Source organism: Sphaeramia orbicularis, chromosome 7 (assembly GCF_902148855.1).
Source record: "Sphaeramia orbicularis chromosome 7, fSphaOr1.1, whole genome shotgun sequence".
NCBI classification, from domain to species: Eukaryota; Metazoa; Chordata; class Actinopteri; order Kurtiformes; family Apogonidae; genus Sphaeramia; species Sphaeramia orbicularis.
Window position 1 is genome coordinate 11,261,618 of NC_043963.1, and position 21,852 is coordinate 11,283,469.

Genomic DNA, 21,852 nt, shown 5'->3' on the forward strand with positions numbered 1-21,852 from the left:
TGCCATGGAAACCATCTAATCTAATTGATAGGAATCGGAGACGACAATTGACAAATACTAGCGAAAACGACGCGGATATGAAACAGAAAAGCCAACACTGGAGAAGAGAGTCTTTGTGGTGTGTTTTCAGTTTTTTATTGAAACAGTATGAACAAAACACTGCAATTAAATGAAAGGTTCAAACAAACTCCAATGGCACAAATTAAAGACCTAGAGGTGATAATATGAAGCGAAGCAGAATCCGAATATCTCATATTTATCCCGCGATATTTATCTTTCATGTTATTTGCACTACTTAAATCAAGGGTCTCAAACTAATTTTCTTTCAGGTTCCACATTCAGCCCGATTTGATCTCAAGAGGGCTGGACCAGTAAAATAATAGCATAATAACCTATAAATAATGACAACTCCAAATTTTTGTTTTTGTTTTAGTGCAAAAAACCCCAATTAAATTATGAAAATACTTAAGTTTATAAACTATCCAAATAAAAAAAGATGTGAATAACTGGAAAAACTGAAATTTCGTAAGAAAAATAAGTGCAATTTTAACAGTGTTATGCCTCAACTTATCATGTATACATGTGCATTTGGAAATTAGTGTCATGACGTTTTTAACTGTCAACAAGGATTAAGAATGTGTGGAGCTTTACGTGTTACCATGGAAACCATCTAATCTAATTGATAGGAATCGGAGACGACAATCGACAAATACTAGCAAAAACGACACGGATACAAAACAAAAAAGAGAGCTTTAAAGCCAACACTGGAGAAGAGAGTCTTTGTGGTGTGTTTTCAGTTTTTTATTGAAACAGTATGAACAAAACACCGCAATTAAATAAAAGGTTCAAACAAACTCCGATGGCACAAATTAAAGACCTAGAGGTGATAATATGAAGCGAAGCAGAAGGGAGGAAACAAACACATGTCGTTGCAAACATCTTGCAGTGTCTAAAGCCTTTTTCATTAAAAATTACATCACTCATTCAGTGCACGTATTAAACGAGTTTATAAAGCAAGCAAGAGCTAAGCTGAGACTTAATTATTTGTACACCCATTTATGCACGCTTACAATTGCAAAAAAATAACTAAAACAGGGCATTACTGCCTAACACTGTGCACTAAAACTAAGTGCAGCTATAAAATGTCATTCCTGTGCACATAATCTGGGGTGAGCTCAATTTAAGGACTGGTTCTGGTAATCTAACTGTTACTGAAGTACTATGAATACATCGCCGAGACAATGATTCCTCTATGTGTGCTAACAACCGCCGGCTGTTCTGTTTGTAAGCCTTAACAAGGAACACACTTTGGCAAAAAAAAAAAAAAAAAAAGATTTATCAAAGCGGTTCATTTTTGGAATGGGTGTCAGTTAAACGTTACAGTCAACTCACATTAATAATGCACTTCAAAAGTTAAAATCCTCTTATAACTACCTAGAGAATACCAGAGACAGTGGCACAAACCCTTCTGCTAAATTTCACAGATATGTATTAGGTTTTTATACGTCAGTGTTAAAGTGGGCAGAATGTCACGTTACTCTTGCAAATGAGGTTGCCTTTTTTTTTTTTTTTTTCGCCGTCAGCCAATCGCTGACCCTCAGAGCTCAAAGGGGGGGGGGGGGGGGGGGGGGGGGGGGGGGGGGGGGGTCAGGTTGTTATGTCAGAACAACTTCGGCACATGGCGGCTTCATACAGCTGACCAACATATCAGTGTGTTTACGAGATGAGGGATCGTGGGAGCATGAGAAATGTCTTAAATGGTGCTCAGGGGTATCCTCAAGTTGAAGTTTGGTTAGCCAGTAAGAAAGTCTACGCCAACTGTATTGTATGTACTGCGTCATCCGTGATACGCTAACATGCTAACATATGAGAAAGTCATTAGCTGTGTGTACAATGTCGTCCCCTTGCGTTGTATATACATCCTGTGGAATTTGGAACAGACTCTCCTGGTTTTCTTTCCTTCTCACAACCTTGTTTTGTGTTTGTAAAAAAAAAAAATCCTGCTGCTTTTTTTTTAAGTATTTTCGTTCAACGTCGCCAACTTCAACACAAATCTAAGTCAGTCGAGGTAAGTATCACTTTAAAAAGCCAGAGGTCGATCCTCTACGCGTCTTCTTTTTTTTAACAAAATCCAATGAAAAGCCCTGAAATTCTTTGTGACATCCTGCTGTCACCTCGTTTTTTTGTTCGCTCCGAGTACTTTTTTCGGGAGCGGAGGGAAGAAAGACGAAGGGAGGGGAGGGGAGGGGTCGCAAAGAGGGGTAGTGAGGGTGGGTTTTTTTTTGCTCATGTACCCCCTCTTGTCTCACATGCATACATACAGTACATAAAATAACATACACACAACTCCCCCCCACACATCCCCCCCTCTTGTACTTTTTTTTTTTTTTTTGGCAACAGTCCACAGTCCTGGTTAGATGAGTTTAGTTCTGGTACGGCGCTTGCTTTAATGATGGGAAATGACGTCACAGTTCAGTAGTTCAGAATTTCCAGAACTTCTTTTCCTGCTGCTTCACTGCCTTTTTCCTCAAGGGCTGTGGGAAAAAAAAAAAAAAAGAGACAGAGAGGGAACAAGTGAGATGACGTAATCGCTGATGCTCGGACCGACTTATCACCACTGGTTCAGGGACTCAGGGCTCAGGGCCTGCATGTCCATGTGGGCCCCAGAAGGCTGACATTTGGGCTGCGTATAAGGGTCCTAAGTGGGTTTGTTTTCCGTGGTGGCCCCACATGTGTTTGTCCATATAAGAATCTGAATCAGAGATGAGAATATCTCATATTATTTATCCCACAATATGTATCTTTCATGTCATTTGCACGACTTAAATCAAGGGTCTCAAACTCATTTTCTTTCAGGTTCCACATTCAGCCCGATTTGATCTCAAGTGGGCCGGACCGGTAAAATAATAGCATAATATAATAATATCTTAGTTTGCAATACTTTTAATTTTTTAACGAAAATAACTGTGTGTAACTGTGTTGTTGTTTTACTGATATTTACTGTTGTTTTACTGATATTTCTTGTTTTACTGATATTTGTTGTTTTACTGATATTTACTGTTGTTTTTACTGATATTTGTTGTTGTTTTACTGATATTTGTTGTTGTTTTACTGATATTTACTGTTGTTTTTACTGATATTTGTTGTTGTTTTACTGATATTTGTTGTTGTTTTACTGATATTTACTGTTGTTTTTACTGATATTTCTTGTTGTGTTACTGATATTTGCTGTTGTTTTACTGATATTTCTTGTTGTGTTACTGATATTTGCTGTTGTTTTACTGATATTTCTTGTTGTTTTACTGATATTTGTTGTTGTTTTACTGTTATTTGTTGTTGTTTTACTGTTATTTGTTGTTGTTTCACTGATATTTCTTGTTGTTTTACTGATATTTCTTGTTGTTTTACTGATATTTGCTGTGTTTTACTGACATTTGTTGTTTTACTGATATTTACTGTTGTTTTTACTGATATTTGTTGTTGTTTTACTGATATTTGTTGTTGTTTTACTGATATTTGTTGTTGTTTTACTGATATTTACTGTTGTTTTTACTGATATTTCTTGTTGTGTTACTGATATTTGCTGTTGTTTTACTGATATTTCTTGTTGTTTTACTGATATTTGTTGCTGTTTTACTGATATTTCTTGTTGCTTTACTGATATTTACTGTTGTTTTTACTGATATTTCTTGTTGTTTAACTGATATTTGTTGTTGTTTTACTGATATTTACTGTTGTTTTACTGACATTTCTTGTTGTTTTACTGATATTTCTTGTTGTTTTACTGACATTTCTTGTTGTTTTACTGATATTTCTTGTTGTTTTACTGACATTTGTTGTTGTTTTACTGATATTTCTTGTTGTTTTACTGACATTTGTTGTTGTTTCACTGATATTTGCTGTTGTTTTACTGACATTTCTTGTTGTTTTACTGACATTTCTTGTTGTTTTACTGATATTTGTTGTTGTTTTACTGATATTTCTTGTTGTTTTACTGACATTTGTTGTTGTTTTACTGATATTTCTTGTTGTTTTACTGACATTTGTTGTTGTTTCACTGATATTTGCTGTTGTTTTACTGATATTTGTTGTCTGTCTGTAAATCCTTGCACTGAACCTGAGAGCTCTACCTCAGTTTCGTTTTTTTTCGATTTTCTGATATGAGCAATCACATGTGGGGTCACCATGGAAACTGTGGACAAACCCTCTCAGGATCCTTATATCCAGCCCAAATGTAACCCTTCTGAGGCCAACATGGACATGCTGGCTGGGGAAATAAGGGTAGAAAAAGCAAAACAGCAGAGAAAAAAAAGGTGATTTTGAACGTTTGGGGTCAAGAAGTTGCATAAATACAATAATATGACAGGTTATTAGGAACAAATTAAGGGAGGGAACTTTTTTTTTCCACCTAATTCATAGTAAATTCATGTTATTTGGGGTGTACTTAACATCAGATTAGATCTCAAAGATACCATAAGGGTGAATTAGGCTTTTTAAAACATGGATAATCAGCTCTTGTGCCTTTTTTTCTGAACCACAGCTCCCCTGGTTCATAGCGAGGATCGAGATAAAACCGGTTTACGTGATGACCATCGCCCGCTTAGACACTGAGTCAATAAACAAGCTCATTTTCCAGGCGAAAAATAGAGCGATTTGTCAACATAAAGACCCGGTTTCTGCTTTAACCCATGGGAGCGTGTCAGCAAAAAAGAGCCACAGCTGGAAAACAGTGTCAGTAGATCGAGGTTAAAGTCGATTAACTAGGAGAAGAATCAAAGTGTGAAATTTACAGAAACCATAACGCTGTCTTTTTTCGCAGGTTTTTTGTTCTTGGCAGCCCTGTGACGACAAAAAAAACATCCTCCATTAGTGAAACATGCAGCTCATCCACAGATGTGACAGTATCCTCAGAGGGGAAGGCGTGGCCGGCGGGAACGCTGTCAGTTGGACGGGACCTCCATTACTGTCACGAGGGAAGGTCGGCGCTCAAATATGTTCGACACCAGGGACCAATTATGGCGTGAATACTTCGCAGATTGTGTTGGGCACGAGAGGTCATCTTATCACACAAACACATAAACACACACACTTCGCTGCTTCTGTTTTATCATGCACCAGTCACTTTCGCTGCATATTACACCCGAGAAGCGATGACTCAGTATAAAATGTTGTTGCAAGCGTCTGCAGCCTCATCAGCTCATGCTCTGGGTGTGTTTGCAGACGTGGAACGCATGGAAATACTTGTGCTTTATTTGATTATTTACATTTTGTGCAACTTTCTACTTCTTCTGCACTGCATCTGAGGCAAATATTGTACTTTTTGTTCCAAAACATTTGTGGGACAGCTTTCATTACTTTTCAGATTGCAGTTTTCTATCTTCTTCCTGTCGAGTTTAACCCTTTACAGGGGTCATATTTTTGTTAAACCCACTTTTATTAGGCTTTGGTTCATTTATTTGTGTATTTGGACCCTAATAGTTCATACAGTTTGAATTTGAACCCTCCAGGTGCTTATCTTGTCTTATCTTATTCTATCTTATCTTATCTTGTCTTATTTTATCTCATCTTATCTTGTCTTATTTTATCTTATCTTATCTTGTCTTATTTTATCTTATCTTGTCTTATTTTATCTTACTTTATCTTATCTGATCTTTTTTTGTCTTATCTTATCTTGTCTTATTTTATCTTATCTTGTCTTGTCTCTTCTTGTTTTGTCTTATCTTGTCTTATTTTATCTTATCTTGTCTTATCTTGTCTTATTTTATCTTGTCTTATTTTATCTTATCTTATCTCGTCTTATTTTATCTTGTCTTATTTTATCTTATCTTGTCTTATTTTATCTTGTCTTATTTTATCTTATCTTATCTTGTCTTGTCTTATTTTATCTTATTTTATCTTATCTTATCTTGTCTTATCTTATTTTGTCTTATCTTATTTTATCCTTTCTTGTCTTATCTTGTCTTATTTTATCTTATCTTCTCTTGTCTTATTTTATCTTATCTTATTTTATCTTATCTTGTCTTACCTTATTTTGTCTTATCTTATTTTATCTTATCTTGTCTTATCTTGCCTTATTTTATCTTGTCTTGTCTCTTCTTGTTTTGTCTTATCTTGTCTTGCCTTGTCTTATCTTATCTTGTCTTACTTTATCTTATCTTGTCTTATCTTGTCTTTCCTTATTTTGTCTTATCTTATTTTATCTTATCTTTTCTTGTCTCTTCTTGTTTTGTCTTATCTTGTCTTGCCTTGTCTTATCTTATCTTGTCTTATTTTATCTTATCTTGTCTTTCCTTATTTTGTCTTATCTTATTTTATCTTATCTTGTCTTGTCTTTTCTTGTCTTATCTTATCTTGTCTTGTCTTGTCTCTTCTTGTTTTGTCTTATCTTGTCTTGTCTTATTTTCTTTTATCTTATCTTATTTTATCTTATCTTGTCTTATTTTATCTTATCATATTTTATCTTATCTTGTCTTGTCTTATCTTATCTTGTCTTATTTTGTCTTATCTTGTCTCTTCTTGTTTTGTCTTATCTTGTCTTGCCTTGTCTTATCTTATGTTATCTAATCTTATCTTATCTCTTCTCATCTCATCGTCTGCAGCCTCATCAGCTCATGCTCTGGGTGTGTTTGCAGACGTGGAACGCATGCAAATACTTGTGCTTTATTTGATTATTTACATTTTATGCAACTTTCTACTTCGACTGCACTGCATCTGAGGCAAATATTGCATTTTTTACTCCAAAACATTTGTCTGACAGCTTTCATTACTTTTCAGATTGCAGTTTTCTACCTTCTTCCTGTTGAGTTTAACCCCTTAAAGCACAGGTGTCAAACATGCGGCCCAGGGGCCAAATCCGGCCCACCAAAGGGTCCAGTCTGGTCCTTGGGATGAATTTGTGAAATGCAAAAATTACACTACGACATTAACAATCCTTTAAGTTCAGGTTCCACATTCAGACCAATTCAATCTCAAGTGGGCAGGACCAGTAAAATATGATCATAATAACATATAAATAATGACAACTCCAAATTTTTCGTTTTGTAAATGTAAATATTTTCATGTATTTTCACTAAAACAAAGTATAATTTTGCAAAAAAAATTGAATAATCTGAACAAATATGAACAACCTGAAATGTCTTAAGAGAAGTTAGTGCAATTTTAACAAGATTCTGCCTGTTATGAAATGTTTTGTGTATTTTTTACATTACAATGTACATGTGTAAATGATAAACTGAGGCAGAATATTGTTAAAATTACTCTTATTTTTTCAGTTTGTTCATGTTAGTCACATTGTTTTAAAGGATAGTTTGATGTAAATGTTTTCATAATGTAAATTAACTTTTTTTGCTCTTAAATGTAGAAAAAAGTTTGGAGTTGACATTATTTCTATATTATTATGTTATTATTTGACTGGTTTGGCCCACTGCAGATCTAATTTAACTGAATGTGGCCCCTGAACTAAAATGAGTTTGACACCCCTGCCTTAAAGGCATCATATTTTGCTAAACCCACTTTTATTAGTCTTTGGTTCATTTATTTGTGTATTTGCAGACCCTAATACAGTCGTGGAAAAAAAATTATTAGACCATCAAAAGTCATCAAAAACGATGGTTATGCAATCCAGTACTAACTCCTGTGTGTATCATGTGACTAAAACAGACAGAAAAGAAAGCATGGAATGCCTAAAAGCACTGTTTTTGTCAGTACAATGCCATAGATATTGTAGTGATTTTGGTTATTATCAAGAAAACCATGGAAAATGGATAGATATCAGCTCTGAAATTTAGTCATTTTAATTTTGTTTTTTAATTTTATTTATTTCTCTCTAAAACAGTTCCTGTCCACAACAACACCGAGGATCACATCACAGGCCTCACACTTCCACGGTGTTTCACTTTTCTGTCCTTTTTGTATAAATCCTGTTACTGAAAAAATTCTTAGACCATCAGAAGACATAAAAAACAATGGTTATGCAATCCACTACTAACTCTTGTGTGTATCATGTGACTAAAACAGACAGAAAAGAAAACACAGAATGCCTAAAAGCACTGTTTTTGTCAGTACAATGCCATAGATATTGATGTAGGAACTGAAGTGATTTTGGTTATTATCAAAAAAAACATGGAAAATGGATAGATATCAGCTCTGAAATTAAACTACTATGAGCTATTTTTGTTATCATCATATTTGTCCAAACAAATGTACCTTTAGTTGTACCAGGCATTAAAATGAACAAGAAATTGAAGAAAACAAGGGTGTGGTCTAATAATTTTCTCCATGACTTTCATTTTCCAGCTAAACTTCCAACTAAAATCACTAAAATCCACGTTTTCTTTTCTGTCTGTTTTAGTCACATGATGCACACAGGAGTTAGTACTGGATTGCATAACCATTGTTTTTGATGACTTTTGATGGTCTAATATTTTTTTCTGCAACTGTATTTATATTCAGTGTTGAGTAGCACAAAAACAGCGCAAAACTTACGTGTATGTGAACTTACAAAATATGCAAGTGTGAATATGTGGACATATATATATATATATATATATATATATATATATATATATATATATATATATATATATATATATATATATATACTGGGGATGTAACTTTATGAAAATTTCATGTTACGGTTATTGTGACCAGAATTATCACAGTTGTCATTATTATCACGATATTATTGAATTGTATTATTATTGTGCTCAAAATGTTCAAAAAGTACTAATACACACACTAAAATAATTTAACCAAATTGTATTTTGAAAAATAAACAAAAAACAAATACAATAATTGGCACAATGTACCTTCTGTTGCAGAAACATTCAAATATTAACCCTTAGTGGTCTGAGCCTATTTTGTCGGTTTTTCAGTCCTTTTGATTTTGCCTTTATATACTATATAAACAAATGTTTATTATACCCATGTTTGGGATCTGTTTTTTCAGCACAACTTCATCTATATCATCTGCCTATTTTTTTTTTTTCACTTTAACCTACTATGAAAACATAAAAGGCCAGAAAATACAAAAAAAAAAAAAAAAAAATCCAATTTGAAAAATGTATATAATTTATTGCATAAATAACACACAGATACTTAACAAACCTTTTCAAAGACTTTAAAAGTGAATATTGGTTCCAAATTTTAGGTATACACAATTAAAATTGTAATAAATTAAAGGGTTTTTTCACCTAAAAGTGCGGTAATCAAACACGGTTATCATGATAATTAGAATTTAAACAGTAATACTAACCGTCTGCAATTTTACCGCGGTTTATCGTTATACCGGTAATCGTTACATCCCTAATATATACATGTATGTATGTGTCCGTACATATATTTGAAGGGGGTTTATATATTTTTGTATGTAAGTATATTAGGACTGGCTGTATATAAACTTAATGAAGGTCCAGTACTCGAGGTGGGTGGGGTGGGGGGTCAGTTGGATAGTAACTGGATGCGACACTTTCATGTTCATGTATGTTTCTTGTTATACATTTGAAAATTGAAAATAAAAAAGACCTTGATAAAAAAAAAAAAAAAAAGAGGTGAATTTGCAAAAATAGTCTAAAATGGGATAAACCATGTTTGTGATGGGCGTGTTTCTTTACGAGTTGAGAAATCTGTCCTTATCTTAAGCCAGGGGGGTCAAACTCATTTTAATTCAGGGGCCACATACAGCCTAATATGATATAAAGTGGGCCGTACCAGTAAAATAATGTAAATAATAGAATAAGAACTTCGAAATAATATCAACTCCAAAGTTTTCTCTATGTTTTTGAGTGAAAAAAGTAAAATTCCGTAATTAAAATGTTTACATCTACGAACCGTACTTGAACATAACAGGAACAAATATGAACAACCTGAAAATTATTAAGAAAAATGAGTGTAATGTTAACAATATTACACCTTAGTTTATCATTTATACATATGCATCCCAACTTACAGATCACAGTGGATTTACAAATACACAAAACATTTTATAATAGGCAGAATATTGTTAAAATACTACATTCTTGTTCATATTTTTTGTGAAAAGCCAGTCTGTAAATGTAAACATTTTTGTGTAATTTTACTTTTTTGACACTAAAACAAAAAGAAAACAATGGCTTTTTTTCATTATTTATAGGTTATTATGATAGTATTTTACTGGTCGGACCCACTTTAGATTGAACATCCTTGAATGTTAATATCTTCAGTGTAATTTTTACATTTCACAAATTCATCCAAAGGGCCAGACTGGACCCTTTGGCGGGCCAGATTTGGTCCTCGGGCCGCATGTTTGACACCTGTGTCTTAAGCTAAAAAACAACCCTCCATTTGCTGGAAAACATAAGCTGAAGTTCGTTAAAGCTGACTTTTTACAGATATGCGTTCCTCTCAAAACAGCGATGCTGCAAACACATAATGATCTTATAGAATACGATGCAATGATGGAGATTTAACCACTTTAAATGCCTCCAAATGCTCCAAATGCAGCTGTAATATGAATCCCAAACCTCATACCTCAGGAGTAAAACAGTGACAGGAGCCATTTTCCTGCACAGTGGAGTAAAGGATCTGAATACTTCTCCCACTGCTGTTAATTACCAACACATGATCGATACATCCTTTCCGCTGCTGGGTGTAAATGTGTGAATGATGCCGGAGTAGACGTAAAGTACTTACGAGTATTTTCCCATCCTCCTCACCACAGCTATCACTACAGCGATGACGATGATCACTGCCAGCAGAGCGCCGATTACAATGCCCACCACCTGGCCTGAGCTGAGCCCCTCTGAGAGGAGGAAGAAGAAGAGGAAGAAGGAGAGGGAGAAGGGGAAGAAGAAGAAGAAGAGGAAGGAGAAGGAGAAGAAGAAGAAGAGACAAGAAGAAGAGGAAGAAGAAGGAGAGGAAGAAGGAGAAGGAGAAGAAGGAGAAGAAGAAGAGACAAGAAGAAGAAGAGGAAGAAGAAGAGGAAGAAGAAGAGGAAGAAGAAGAAGAAGGAGAAGGAAAAGGAGAAGAAGAAGAAGAAGAGACAAGAAGAAGAGGAAGAAGAAGGAGAAGAAGAAGGAGAAGAAGGAGAAGGAGAAGAAGAAGAGACAAGAAGAAGAAGAGGAAGAAGAAGAAGAAGGAGAAGGAAAAGGAGAAGAAGAGAAGAGACAAGAAGAAGAAGAGGAAGAAGAAGAAGAAGGAGAAGAAGAAGAAGAAGGAGAAGAAGAGACAAGAAGAAGAAGAAGAAGAAGAAGAAGAAGGAGAGGAGGAAGAAGAAGAAGGAAGAAGGAGAAGAAGAAGAGGAGGAGAAGAAGAAGGAGAAGAAGAAGAGGAAGAAGAAGAAGAAGGAGAAGAAGAAGAAGGAGAAGAAGAAGAGGAAGAAGAAGAGGAAGGAGAAGAAGAAGAAGAAGAAGAAGGAAAAGGAGAAGAAGAAGAAGAAGAGACAAGAAGAAGAAGAGGAAGAAGAAGGAGAAGAAGAAGGAGAAGGAAAAGGAGAAGAAGAAGGAGAAGAGACAAGAAGAAGAAGAGGAAGAAGAAGGAGAAGAAGAAGGAGAAGGAAAAGGAGAAGAAGAAGGAGAAGAAGAGACAAGAAGAAGAGAAAGAAGGAGAAGAAGGAGAAGAAGAAGAAGAAGGAGAAGAAGAGACAAGAAGAAGAAGAAGAAGAAGAAGAAGGAGAGGAGGAAGAAGAAGAGGAAGAAGGAGAAGAAGAAGAGGAAGAAGAAGAAGAAGAGGAAGAAGAAGAAGGAGAAGAAGAAGAGGAAGAAGAAGAGGAAGGAGAAGAAGAAGAAGAAGAAGAAAAAGAAGAAGGAGAAGAAGAAGAAGAAGAAGAAGAAGAAGAAGAAAAGGAAGAGGACGAAGAGGAAGAAGAACAGACATTTAACATCCAAACACTCACGTGTGGCATCTATCTATCTATCTATCTATCTATCTATCTATCTATCTATCTATCTATCTATCTATCTATCTATCTATCTATCTATCTATCTATCTATCTATCTATCTATCTATCTATCTATCTATCTATCCAAAATGGCTGTCTGTCTGTCCATCCATCCATCCTATATGGCTGTCCATCCATCATCCAACCTTCCTTCCATCCATCCATCCTATCTTCTCTTACCCTCTTCACCATTTTCAACCACCACTCCTTCTTCTGCCTCTGCCTCAGCTACAGCCTGTGTTGGTTCTGGTTCTGCCTCTGGTTCTGCCTCTGGTTCTGCTGGTTCAGGGGCTGCCGTCTCTACAGCGGGGGCTTCGGTGAGCAGGACTTCTGGTCCTGCGGTGACGGCGGGAGGACCTTCTGTCTCCACGACTGGGGCCTCGGTTTCCACTGTTTCTTCGGCAGCCGCTGGTGCCTCGGTTGCGGCGACTTCTGTGGCGAGTTCTTCAGGGGCGGCGGGGGTGTCGGTGGCGGGGGGATCGGTGACGACGGTGAGCTCGACGGGAGCCTCCGGGGCGTCGGTGGCGTCGGCGGCTTCGACGACGGCCTCCTCTGGTGCAGCTTCAGTGGCCGTGACGTCAAGCTCTGCAGGGAGTTCTGTGGGGCCTGGAAAGAATCAGGGAGGTTTAGAGCGGGGTCAGATACGTTTACAAGCACTTTTAGAAATGTGTTGATGCAGCGTTGGACTTGTGAATAGTTTTTAGGTCGTAAAGTTCATGTTACACGTGCTGCTACAAAAATCTGAAAAGGGTTGTGTTGAAGGTTTCCAATAATGACACAAATACGACTGGAAATGATATAAGTGAAGTTAAGACAAAATATACCGACAAATAAAACAATATCACTGATGAGAAACAATAAAAGGTTCAATATTTTACAATCTGCGATGTTTGGATGTTTTTACACACTGCAAAAATCTAAATCTGACCAAGTGTATTTTTCTCATTTCTAATCAAAATATCTCATTACACTTAAAATAAGACATAATCACCTACAGAGTAACTTTTCAGTGAGATATAAGAACTTATTTTTAGTTTAGTTCAGGTTCCACAAACAGACCAATATGATCTGAAGTAACTCCATTTTTCTAGGTTCAACTGGACTAGTGTTGCATTTTGAGGCAAAACTAGTCCAGCTGAACCTCGAAGAACTGCCGAAAAGAACAATGACCAGGACAAATGAGAAATTGAATGAGAAAATTTTCTTATTTAGTTCTAAACTCTAAATTTTTAACAATATTATACCCATTACCAAATGTTTGTGTAACATTCCCTGGAAAAAATCTAAATCTGACCGAGTGTATTTTTCGTATTTCTAATCAAATATCTCATTACACTTAAAATAAGACATAATCACCTACAGAGTAACTTTTCAGTTAGATATAAGAACTTATTTTTAGACAACTGATCTTGAAAATATTATTTCAAGAAATCTTACCAAGATCATTTTCATTTGTTCCATTGGTATTTTTTTCCTTGAATTAAGCAAAAAAAAAAAAAAAATCTTGAATTAAGCAAAAAAAAAATCTTGAATTAAACAAAAAAAAAAATCTTGAATTAAGCAAAAAAAAATCTGCGAATGGAACAAGTGAAAATGATCTTGGTAAGATTTCTCGAAATAAGTTCTTGAAGCTCTATTGTCTAAAAATAAGTTCTTATATTTCACTGAAAAGTTCCTCGATAAGTGATTATGTCTTATTTTAAGTGCGATGAGATATTTTGACTAGAAATGAGAAAAATACACTTGGTACGATTTAGTGTTAGTGCTAGGGTTAGAAAACTGAAGAAAAAGTGTCTTTTCAGTCAAATCTCTCATTAACTGATCATAAACCCAGTGTGTCCATCCACTATCATTGATAAACTCTGTAGGTTTTACTGGTGTACCAATGTTGTAGAAGATGACAGTGTTTCCATGGTAGCTACGGAGCCTCTGAACATCCAAATGGGTCATATCTGATGACCATGAAAAGACGACAAACTGTATTTACACCAATTATTTACATGTATCTTTGTTTTCACATCAAATTTCATAATATTTTTAGACGAACACCTGTGGATTGCATGGATTTTGTATTTTGGGAGCCATAAAAAGCCACTGATGCTAAATATCATAAAGAAAATAATACAAGGCTGATAGTTGAACCAGTGACTAATCATTTCCTAAAACTATGGAAACAGTCACTTTTGCATTGACCCTCAAATTACGCAAATATAACTTGTGCATAAAAATTTACCTAATGGAAAAAACGACAATTTCGCCAAAACTCTTGTTTTTCGATTAAAAGTTTTAGCACTGGCAAGAGGTGGTTTTTTGGGCATAGCGCAATTGGTATATCACGCAAAACTGCAATGGAAAGATCTTTTTCCGCAACTAGAGTCACTTGCATTAAAAAAAACAAACAAAAACAAAACGGTAGCTACGGAGCCTCTGAACATCCAAATGGGTCATATCTGATGACCATGAAAAGACGACAAACTGTATTTTACACCAATTATTTACATGTATCTTTGTTTCACATCAAATTTCATAATATTTTCAGACGAACACCTGTGGATTGCATGAATTTTGTATTTTGGGAGCCATAAAAGCCACTGATGCTAAATATAAAGAAAATAATACAAAAGGCTGATATTTGAACAGTGACTGATCCTTTCCTAAAACTATGGAAACAGTCACTTTTCCTATAAGTTGTGCATAAAAATTTACCTAATGGAAAAACGACAATTTCGCCAAAACTCTTGTTTTTCGATTAAAAGTTTTTGCACTGGCAAGAGGGTGGTTTTTTGGGCGTGGCGCAATTGGTATATCACGCAAAACTGCAATGGAAAGATCTTTTTCCGCAACTACAGTCACTTGAATAAAAAAACAAACAAACAAACAAACAAACACAAAAAAAAAATTTTAAAAGAAATATGTTGCAGTATGTGTGGACACACCAGGAACCCGAATCATTTTTAATTTAGTACGAGATAGAAGGGTATATATAATAATAATTAATATATCTGTAAATCAACACGATATGTATATTCGTCGCCATGTTTATGGAATGACTTCTGGTGTCATCTCGCAATAATAAATAATCAAATCATCGCATTTGACATGGACTTATCGGATTAGTGGATCAACAGGTATGAAACAGTTTAGATCAGTAGATGGTTTTGGTCGTCAGCAGCTGTTTTGGGTCTTTATGGGTTAAGAGACATATTAAGTTTAGGAATAAATGTCACATGGCGTAGGAGAGTCCCCTGTTGGGAGCTAAAAGGTCTAAGTGGACATGCTAAACGTTTAGATTCCTCTGTGACACCGTGACGTCTCGACTCGACCTTTCCACTTTCTCACATTCTCTTGTAACCCATCGCCAGCAGCCGGCTGACGTGACAGCAGGACCGCCGCACCCATGTGACTTCATACCATCCTCCCCTCCACTCCTTGGCCCTCCCGACCCCACCCCTCCATCCTGTCTTTAATGCGCAGTGTTTGCGCACTGGCATGCCACATCCTCTGCCTCATTTCCTGTGGAGGGAGCCGCCGCTGCAGCCGTCGGCGTGAGAGGAGAGGCTTCACGAGGCTTGTTAACCCTCAGACACTTAACATGTGCTCCCGCTGAAGGGTGGGGTCAGTGACAAACGTCTGATCGTGAGAAAAACCACAACTGGGAGAATTCCTATGTGCTTGTAACACAATCTCAGGAAGAGGCTGCATCTACTCAGGGACATCTGATAAGCGCTGCAAGAAATGCCAGCGCTGTTGTTTCAAAGCATCTATAACTTTATTGTGTAAAGATGTTTTCATCATTTGCCCATGTGGGATTCATTCTGCTTTTCAGTTATAGGATTATGTTTTCAGGTTTAGTTAAAGGTTCAATAGAAAAGTAAGTTTGGAACCCTTTCCGGTTGTGGGGGAAAAAACTGAATTACAGTCAACGGCAAGAAATAAATCATGTTTTGATTCTGTTCTATCATTTCCATCATTTACACATATGATGTTTGACAGTTTAACAGATAATTTAAAGGTAGGGAAGGATATGTTTGCCTGGAGAGTTTTTACTATTGCTTAAAATCTCCTTCACAACCTCGACTGCAACCAATTAATTAAATGCTCTAACACAAAAATACAAACATTTTTAGTCACTTGTGGAATGGACAGGACTGGAAAAAACACCATCCAATCATTTTAATCGGCCCATTGAATGAATTGAACGGGATATGTCAGTCAAACTCAGCTGCCATTTGTCCCCCCCCCCCTCTTCGCGCACAAATCGCACATTCTCAGAGGCTTGGAGCACTTGCACAGGAAACAAAACCAGAGCCAGAGCTAGTGAATCGACACCGAGCAGTATCGTGAACTCTCTGGAACAAGCATACGTGTTCCGGTACTTTGGAGGCGTGGCTTAGGGGGGGAAAGTCTGAAGAAAGGTGTTTGGACTTTTGAATTGTGTATTTTCAAAACATAGCTTGCTCAGAAAGGTTTTCCAGGATCTCCTATCCTACCTTTAGTCAATAAAGTCACAATTTGTGGAAAAACTGTTGAACTTTCAGAGCCAGAGCTAGCAAATTGATGCTAGCAGCAGTGCTCGGAACCCTCAGGAACAAGCATTGCGCGTTCTGGTACTCTGGAGGCGTGGCTCCGGGGGAAGTGTGAACAAGGGTTTGGAGTTTCAAATTGGTGTATTTTCAAAATGTAACTTGCTCAGAAAATTTTTCCAGGATCTCTTACCCTACCTTTAAGTCAAGAAGTCGCAATTTGTGGAAAAACTGTTTATCTTTTAGAGCCAGAGCTGGTGAAATGACGCTGCGCAGCACCCGTGAACCCTCGGGAATAAGCATTGCGTGTTGGGGTACTTTGGAGCGTGGCTTCGGGAAGGGAAGTCTGAAGAAAGGGGTTTGGACTTTGAATTGTGTAATTTTAAAATGTAGCTTGCTTGAATCGTTTTTCCAGGATCTCCTCCCCTAACTTAAAGTCAAGAAAGTCACAATTTTGTGGAAAAAACTGTTGAATTTTAGAGCCAGAGCGAGCAAATTGATGCTGCGCAGTGCTCGTGAACCTCAGGGAACAAGCATTGCGCGTTCCGGTACTCTGGAGGGCGTGGCTCCGGGGGGAAGTGTGAACAAGGGGTTTGGAGTTTCGAATTGTGTATTTCAAAATGTAACTTGCGCAGAAAATTTTTCCAGGATGTCTTACCCTACCTTAGTCAAGAAAGTCGCAATTTGTGGAAAACTGTTGACTCTCAGACGGTGAAAATATAATGACGAACTTGAAAAGTCCACAGTCTGTTCAGAGTCACTCTCTGCCTCTGGAGCTTAAACATGACCATACCTGTGGTCATTTTCACCTCTTTTAATACATTCTTGGTTAACTGAGCTCAATCTATTGAGGTAATGGTCAACATGTGTTACCGACATGTATCACGTACAACAAGAGATGTAGTCCATTCAGCTGTTGAACACAAAAGTAGAAATTTCCAACAAACAAACTGACTTTCTGACTTGTAATTATGTTATATGCATTTGGCAGACGCTTTTCCCAAAGCGACTTACAGGGGAAAACCAATCAAATCACTCATCAATCAAAATTTATTTATATAGCGCCAGATTACAACAAAAAGTTATCTCATGACACTTTATATAGCGATTGGTCAAAACCAGACTCTAAGCCAAGTGACAGAAACCCAACAGAATCCTCCAGGAGCAAACACTTGTGACTGGTGAGGACATATGTGTAAATAGCGTCAATATTCAATGAGGACTTTAAAAAATATGTTTCTTGTCTTTAACCACCATTCATGAGGTTCAGGGTAGGACGTTGGCTTTAACAACGCTTATATGGAGTTTATTGAAGTCTATTATATTTGTTGATGTTAGCTGATAGTAGTTCAATCCTTCAACAAAATATCCAGTTATCGCAATCCTAACATACATTCCAAAAAGTGAGGAGCTGAGAGAAGATTTTTTGCAGAAAGACTCAAGGAACATAATATTGATGTAGACAGTTGATTCATTAGCATAGAAATAAATAGAATAAGTTTAACACAACTGGTTAGAAGACAAATGATATGGGCTTTTCTACGGCCAATGCTGATTTTTTAAAAATTTGGTCAGCCAATGGCCGATATCTACAGCCAATTTTGAGGCCAATATTTAAAGCCAATTTTTTATTATTGTTTTACATAACATTGACCATGAAATACAATGAAAACACTCAGATAATTAAGATTTTATGTAAAAAATGAAATTATTAATACATGTACACATAGTACTCTTTTAACATTTAATGAATTTAAAGTGCTGCCACACAGGTGCCTGATTAATCCGTGTATCATTCGTTCTTTTCGTATTCAATTGAGAATCCACAATCGACAACAACTCGTTTTTGATATTTGACTTTTATTTGTACACGAATAATGAAATAATGAGTAATTTTTTCATTTTCCGATTGTGGATTCTCAATCGAATATGAAAAGAACAAATGATACACAGATTCTGATCAAATATCTTATAACATTTTTACTACTGATCAAATATTGGCTTTCAAAAAAAAAAAAATCAGGCCGGTATTGAAAAAAAATCAATATATCGGTCTACCTCTACAACTGGCTACCAACTAAAATCCGTGTATCATTCGTTCATATCGTTTTTCAAGTTAAAACCAAACATCTAAAACCAAAATAACGACTTGTTTTTTTTAGTTTCATTTACAAAACCAGAATGAAAAACTGAAAACGGTTTCTTTTTTCCATTTCCCCAATTTTGTGCTCAAATGAAAATGGAAAAAACGGATAACGGACCGTTTCATCCGATTTATCTATTTTCAGTATAGGTAAGTTGTCTGACCCGGAAGTAGTCATTACTAGGGAGAAAATAAACAAACGGAATCATGGCCGGACTGGAATATTTGCTATAAGTAAGTAGCTGTTTGATACGTACAGAAGCATATTGCATTCACAGAAAAAAATTAATTCGGCTCTGTTTTTCTGAATTAATTAATTCAGAAAAAACAGAACCGAATTTTTTTTTTTTTTTTTCAGAAAACAGTATCTTGTTAATTCAGAAAATTCTGTTTATTTTTTCCCTAGTAATGACTACTTCCGGGGTCAGACAACTTAACTATATTAAAAATAGCTAAATGGATGAAACAGTTGTTTTCCGTTATTTCCATTTTCATTTGAGCACAAAATTGGGAAAATGGAAAAACGACCCGTGATCCAATTTTCATTGTAGTTTGGAAAATGAAAAACAAAAAAACGAGTGGTCTTTTTGTTTTTTTAATTGTTGGTTTTAAATTGAAAAACGAATGAATGAACGATACACGGATTCAACTAAAATTAAATGTACGTACACAAGTAAATCTTACAATTTGAAAACTATAAAAGTACTGATCATCACCTAAAATCGATCTTCATATGCGTACTTTCTATCAAACATTTTAGGTCGTTTTCCGTTATTTCCATTTTCATTTGAGCACAAATTGGGAAATGGAAAAAACGAACGTTATCCGTTTTCATTGTGGTTTTGAAAATGAAAACAAAAAAAAAACCGACTGTTCTTTTGTTTTTTGTTATTTTTGGTTTAAACTGAAAAACGAATGAATGAACGATACACGGATTCAACTAAAATTAAATGTAGTACACAAGCAAATCTTACAATTTGAAAACTGTAAAAATACTGATCATCACCTAAATTCGATCTTCATATGCGTACTTTCCTATCAAACATTTTAGGTCATTTTCTGTTATTCCATTTTTCATTTGAGCACAAAATTGGGAAATGGAAAAAACGAACCGTTATCCCGTTTTCATTGTGGTTTTGAAAATGAAAAACAAAGAAAACGACTGGTCTTTTTGTTTTTTGGTTTTAAATTGAAAAACGGATGAAATGAACGATACACGGATTCAACTAAAATTAAATGTAAGTACACAAGCAAATCTTACAATTTGAAAACTATAAAAATACTGATCATCACCTAAAATCGATGTTCATATGCTACTTTCTATCAAACATTTTAGGTTTTGCTAGTCTTTTAGAGCGCTCTGTACGCTCTCAGTTCAACTAGAGGCTCCACTTCGCATAAAGACATGTCTTTAACCCTCATGTCTTTCATCAAGGCTGGACTATGAAGCAGCTTGGGCTCAACCTAATCATTTCCCTCCAATAACCAAAGCTCCATCTCCCCACGTTCAATATCCTCCCGGCCACAACTGAAAGTTTAGCCTGGACAGCGCTGCTTCAAAATTAAGGAGGTAGATTTCAGCGTGGCACCAAAATTACTGTGTACGCTTAACTTTCCACTGACAAGATGTTGGCTTGAATCACTTCTTCTGCTCGGACTAAAAAAAAAAAAAAAAAGGAAAACTTTTAAATCTGCCTGAAACTTTCTTTCCCTCTCTCTCTCAAAAAAAAAAAAAAAAAAAAAAAAAAAAACAGGAACAAGAGTGTCTAAACTTAGCGTCTGACATCATTCCCTCTCCATCTCCGTTTGCTTTATTGCTCTAAATGCTTGAAATAATAGAGAATACTTTACAAATGTTAAAAATAACCATGAATGGACTACCAGATATTCCTAGTAACTGTGCTGGCTTGTGCGTTCATTAGCAACAGGCCGGGTAAATATAACAAAACGTTGTTCCGACGGCGGCTCGAGTACTGAAGGGGGTTTTCAAGCTCGGACTGTTTGTTTGGGACGTCTGTAAGTGATGATAAAACGGTCTGTGCTTCACTGAGTATGGCCTTACACTATGTGTAATCACCCCCATCAACTCCCACTAACAATTGTTTCATTATGTGTACAGTTCCCACAATTACTCCGAGTAGTGTTTCCTCCCCACTGTGCTGACTGTCCTGGGTTAATACAGCTGCATTAGTGAGTAAGCCAGGAACACCGCTGTGGTCGACATCCCCTCGTCTTTCTTTTCCTTTTAATCAGCTCGTCTCTCCTTTACACGACTCTGCCACTTCCCTAGGACGAGGCCGTTAAAAACCTCCGAGAAGCCACGATCCCCAGAGAGGAATAAAGAAAGGAGTTTCAGAACCAAAAAGATGAAGAGAAACCCACATGTTTGTCTTCTACTTGACTTTATTAGCGGTGTTACCGAGGTTATTATCGAAAACTAACGAAATGACGCAAAACTAGAATTGTAAACACATTTTTGTTAACTGAAGTAAATAAAACTATATAGAAAAAAATAACTAACTGAAACTGTAATGTGTGTTTACAAAACTAACTAAAACGTATAAAAAATCGGGAATAAAAATTCCCTTCGTTTTCGTCTTTGTCAACGTCGGATTGAATAAAATCGATCGAGCAATTTTAGCTGCTGGCACCATATGAGATTTAACGGTCCGTCACTTCTTGTCACTTGTGGTTTAGAGTCGGCTCTTCTCGTCCCCCTCTACCTGGAAACATGGAAACTAAAGTTGGGAGAAAGCCGTGAAGAAGATAAAAAATATAAAGAAACTAAAACTTAACTAAAACTAGAGCATTTAGAAAATAACGAAACTAATAAAAACTAGCAAACCTGCTCTAAAAACTAATTAAAACTACTGAATTAGAGGAAAAAAAAAAAGTCAAAACTAAATAAAACTAAACTATAATGAAAAATCCAAAACTATATAACCTTGTGGTTTACTGGCCCCTGATATTCCATTAATAGTGTTTTTCAACCTGGGGTCACCTGAAAGTTCTAGTATCGATAGAAAAAATGTAAATAAATCACTATAAAAATATTTTTTTAAATTATTCGATGTAATTTCATTATAATAAAACACCACACATTTTTCCTAATAAAAATCAGTTCAAGATAAATGCAGGATATAATATCTGAGAGGCAAGGTTATTATCGTTAACGAAAACTATGAAGTAACGACAACTAGAATTGAAAAAAACATTTTCCTTAACTGAAATAAATAAAAACTATAATTATAAGAAAAAAACAATAACTAACT

General features: G+C 35.9%; 1 protein-coding gene across 3 annotated transcripts in view; it reads right to left on the bottom strand.

Annotated features, from left to right (window-relative positions):
* Positions 1–1,620: 1,620 nt before the first annotated feature.
* The window catches only part of pdpn (podoplanin), a 37,629-nt gene continuing 17,397 nt past the window's right edge, over positions 1,621–21,852 (bottom strand). Inside the window, exons 2-5 of one of the 3 annotated variants that reach the window (XM_030139411.1) lie at positions 12,104–12,520; positions 10,669–10,777; positions 4,791–4,839; positions 1,623–2,534 (exon numbers count right to left, since the gene is read on the bottom strand). In XM_030139411.1, the coding sequence (XP_029995271.1) occupies positions 2,481–2,534; positions 4,791–4,839; positions 10,669–10,777; positions 12,104–12,520 (629 nt within the window). In that variant the 3' untranslated portion in view covers positions 1,623–2,480. Of the gene's footprint in view, positions 2,535–4,790; positions 4,840–10,668; positions 10,778–12,094; positions 12,521–21,852 lie in introns of all 3 variants that reach the window. The other 2 variants (XM_030139410.1, XM_030139412.1) reach the window with 2 other exon arrangements.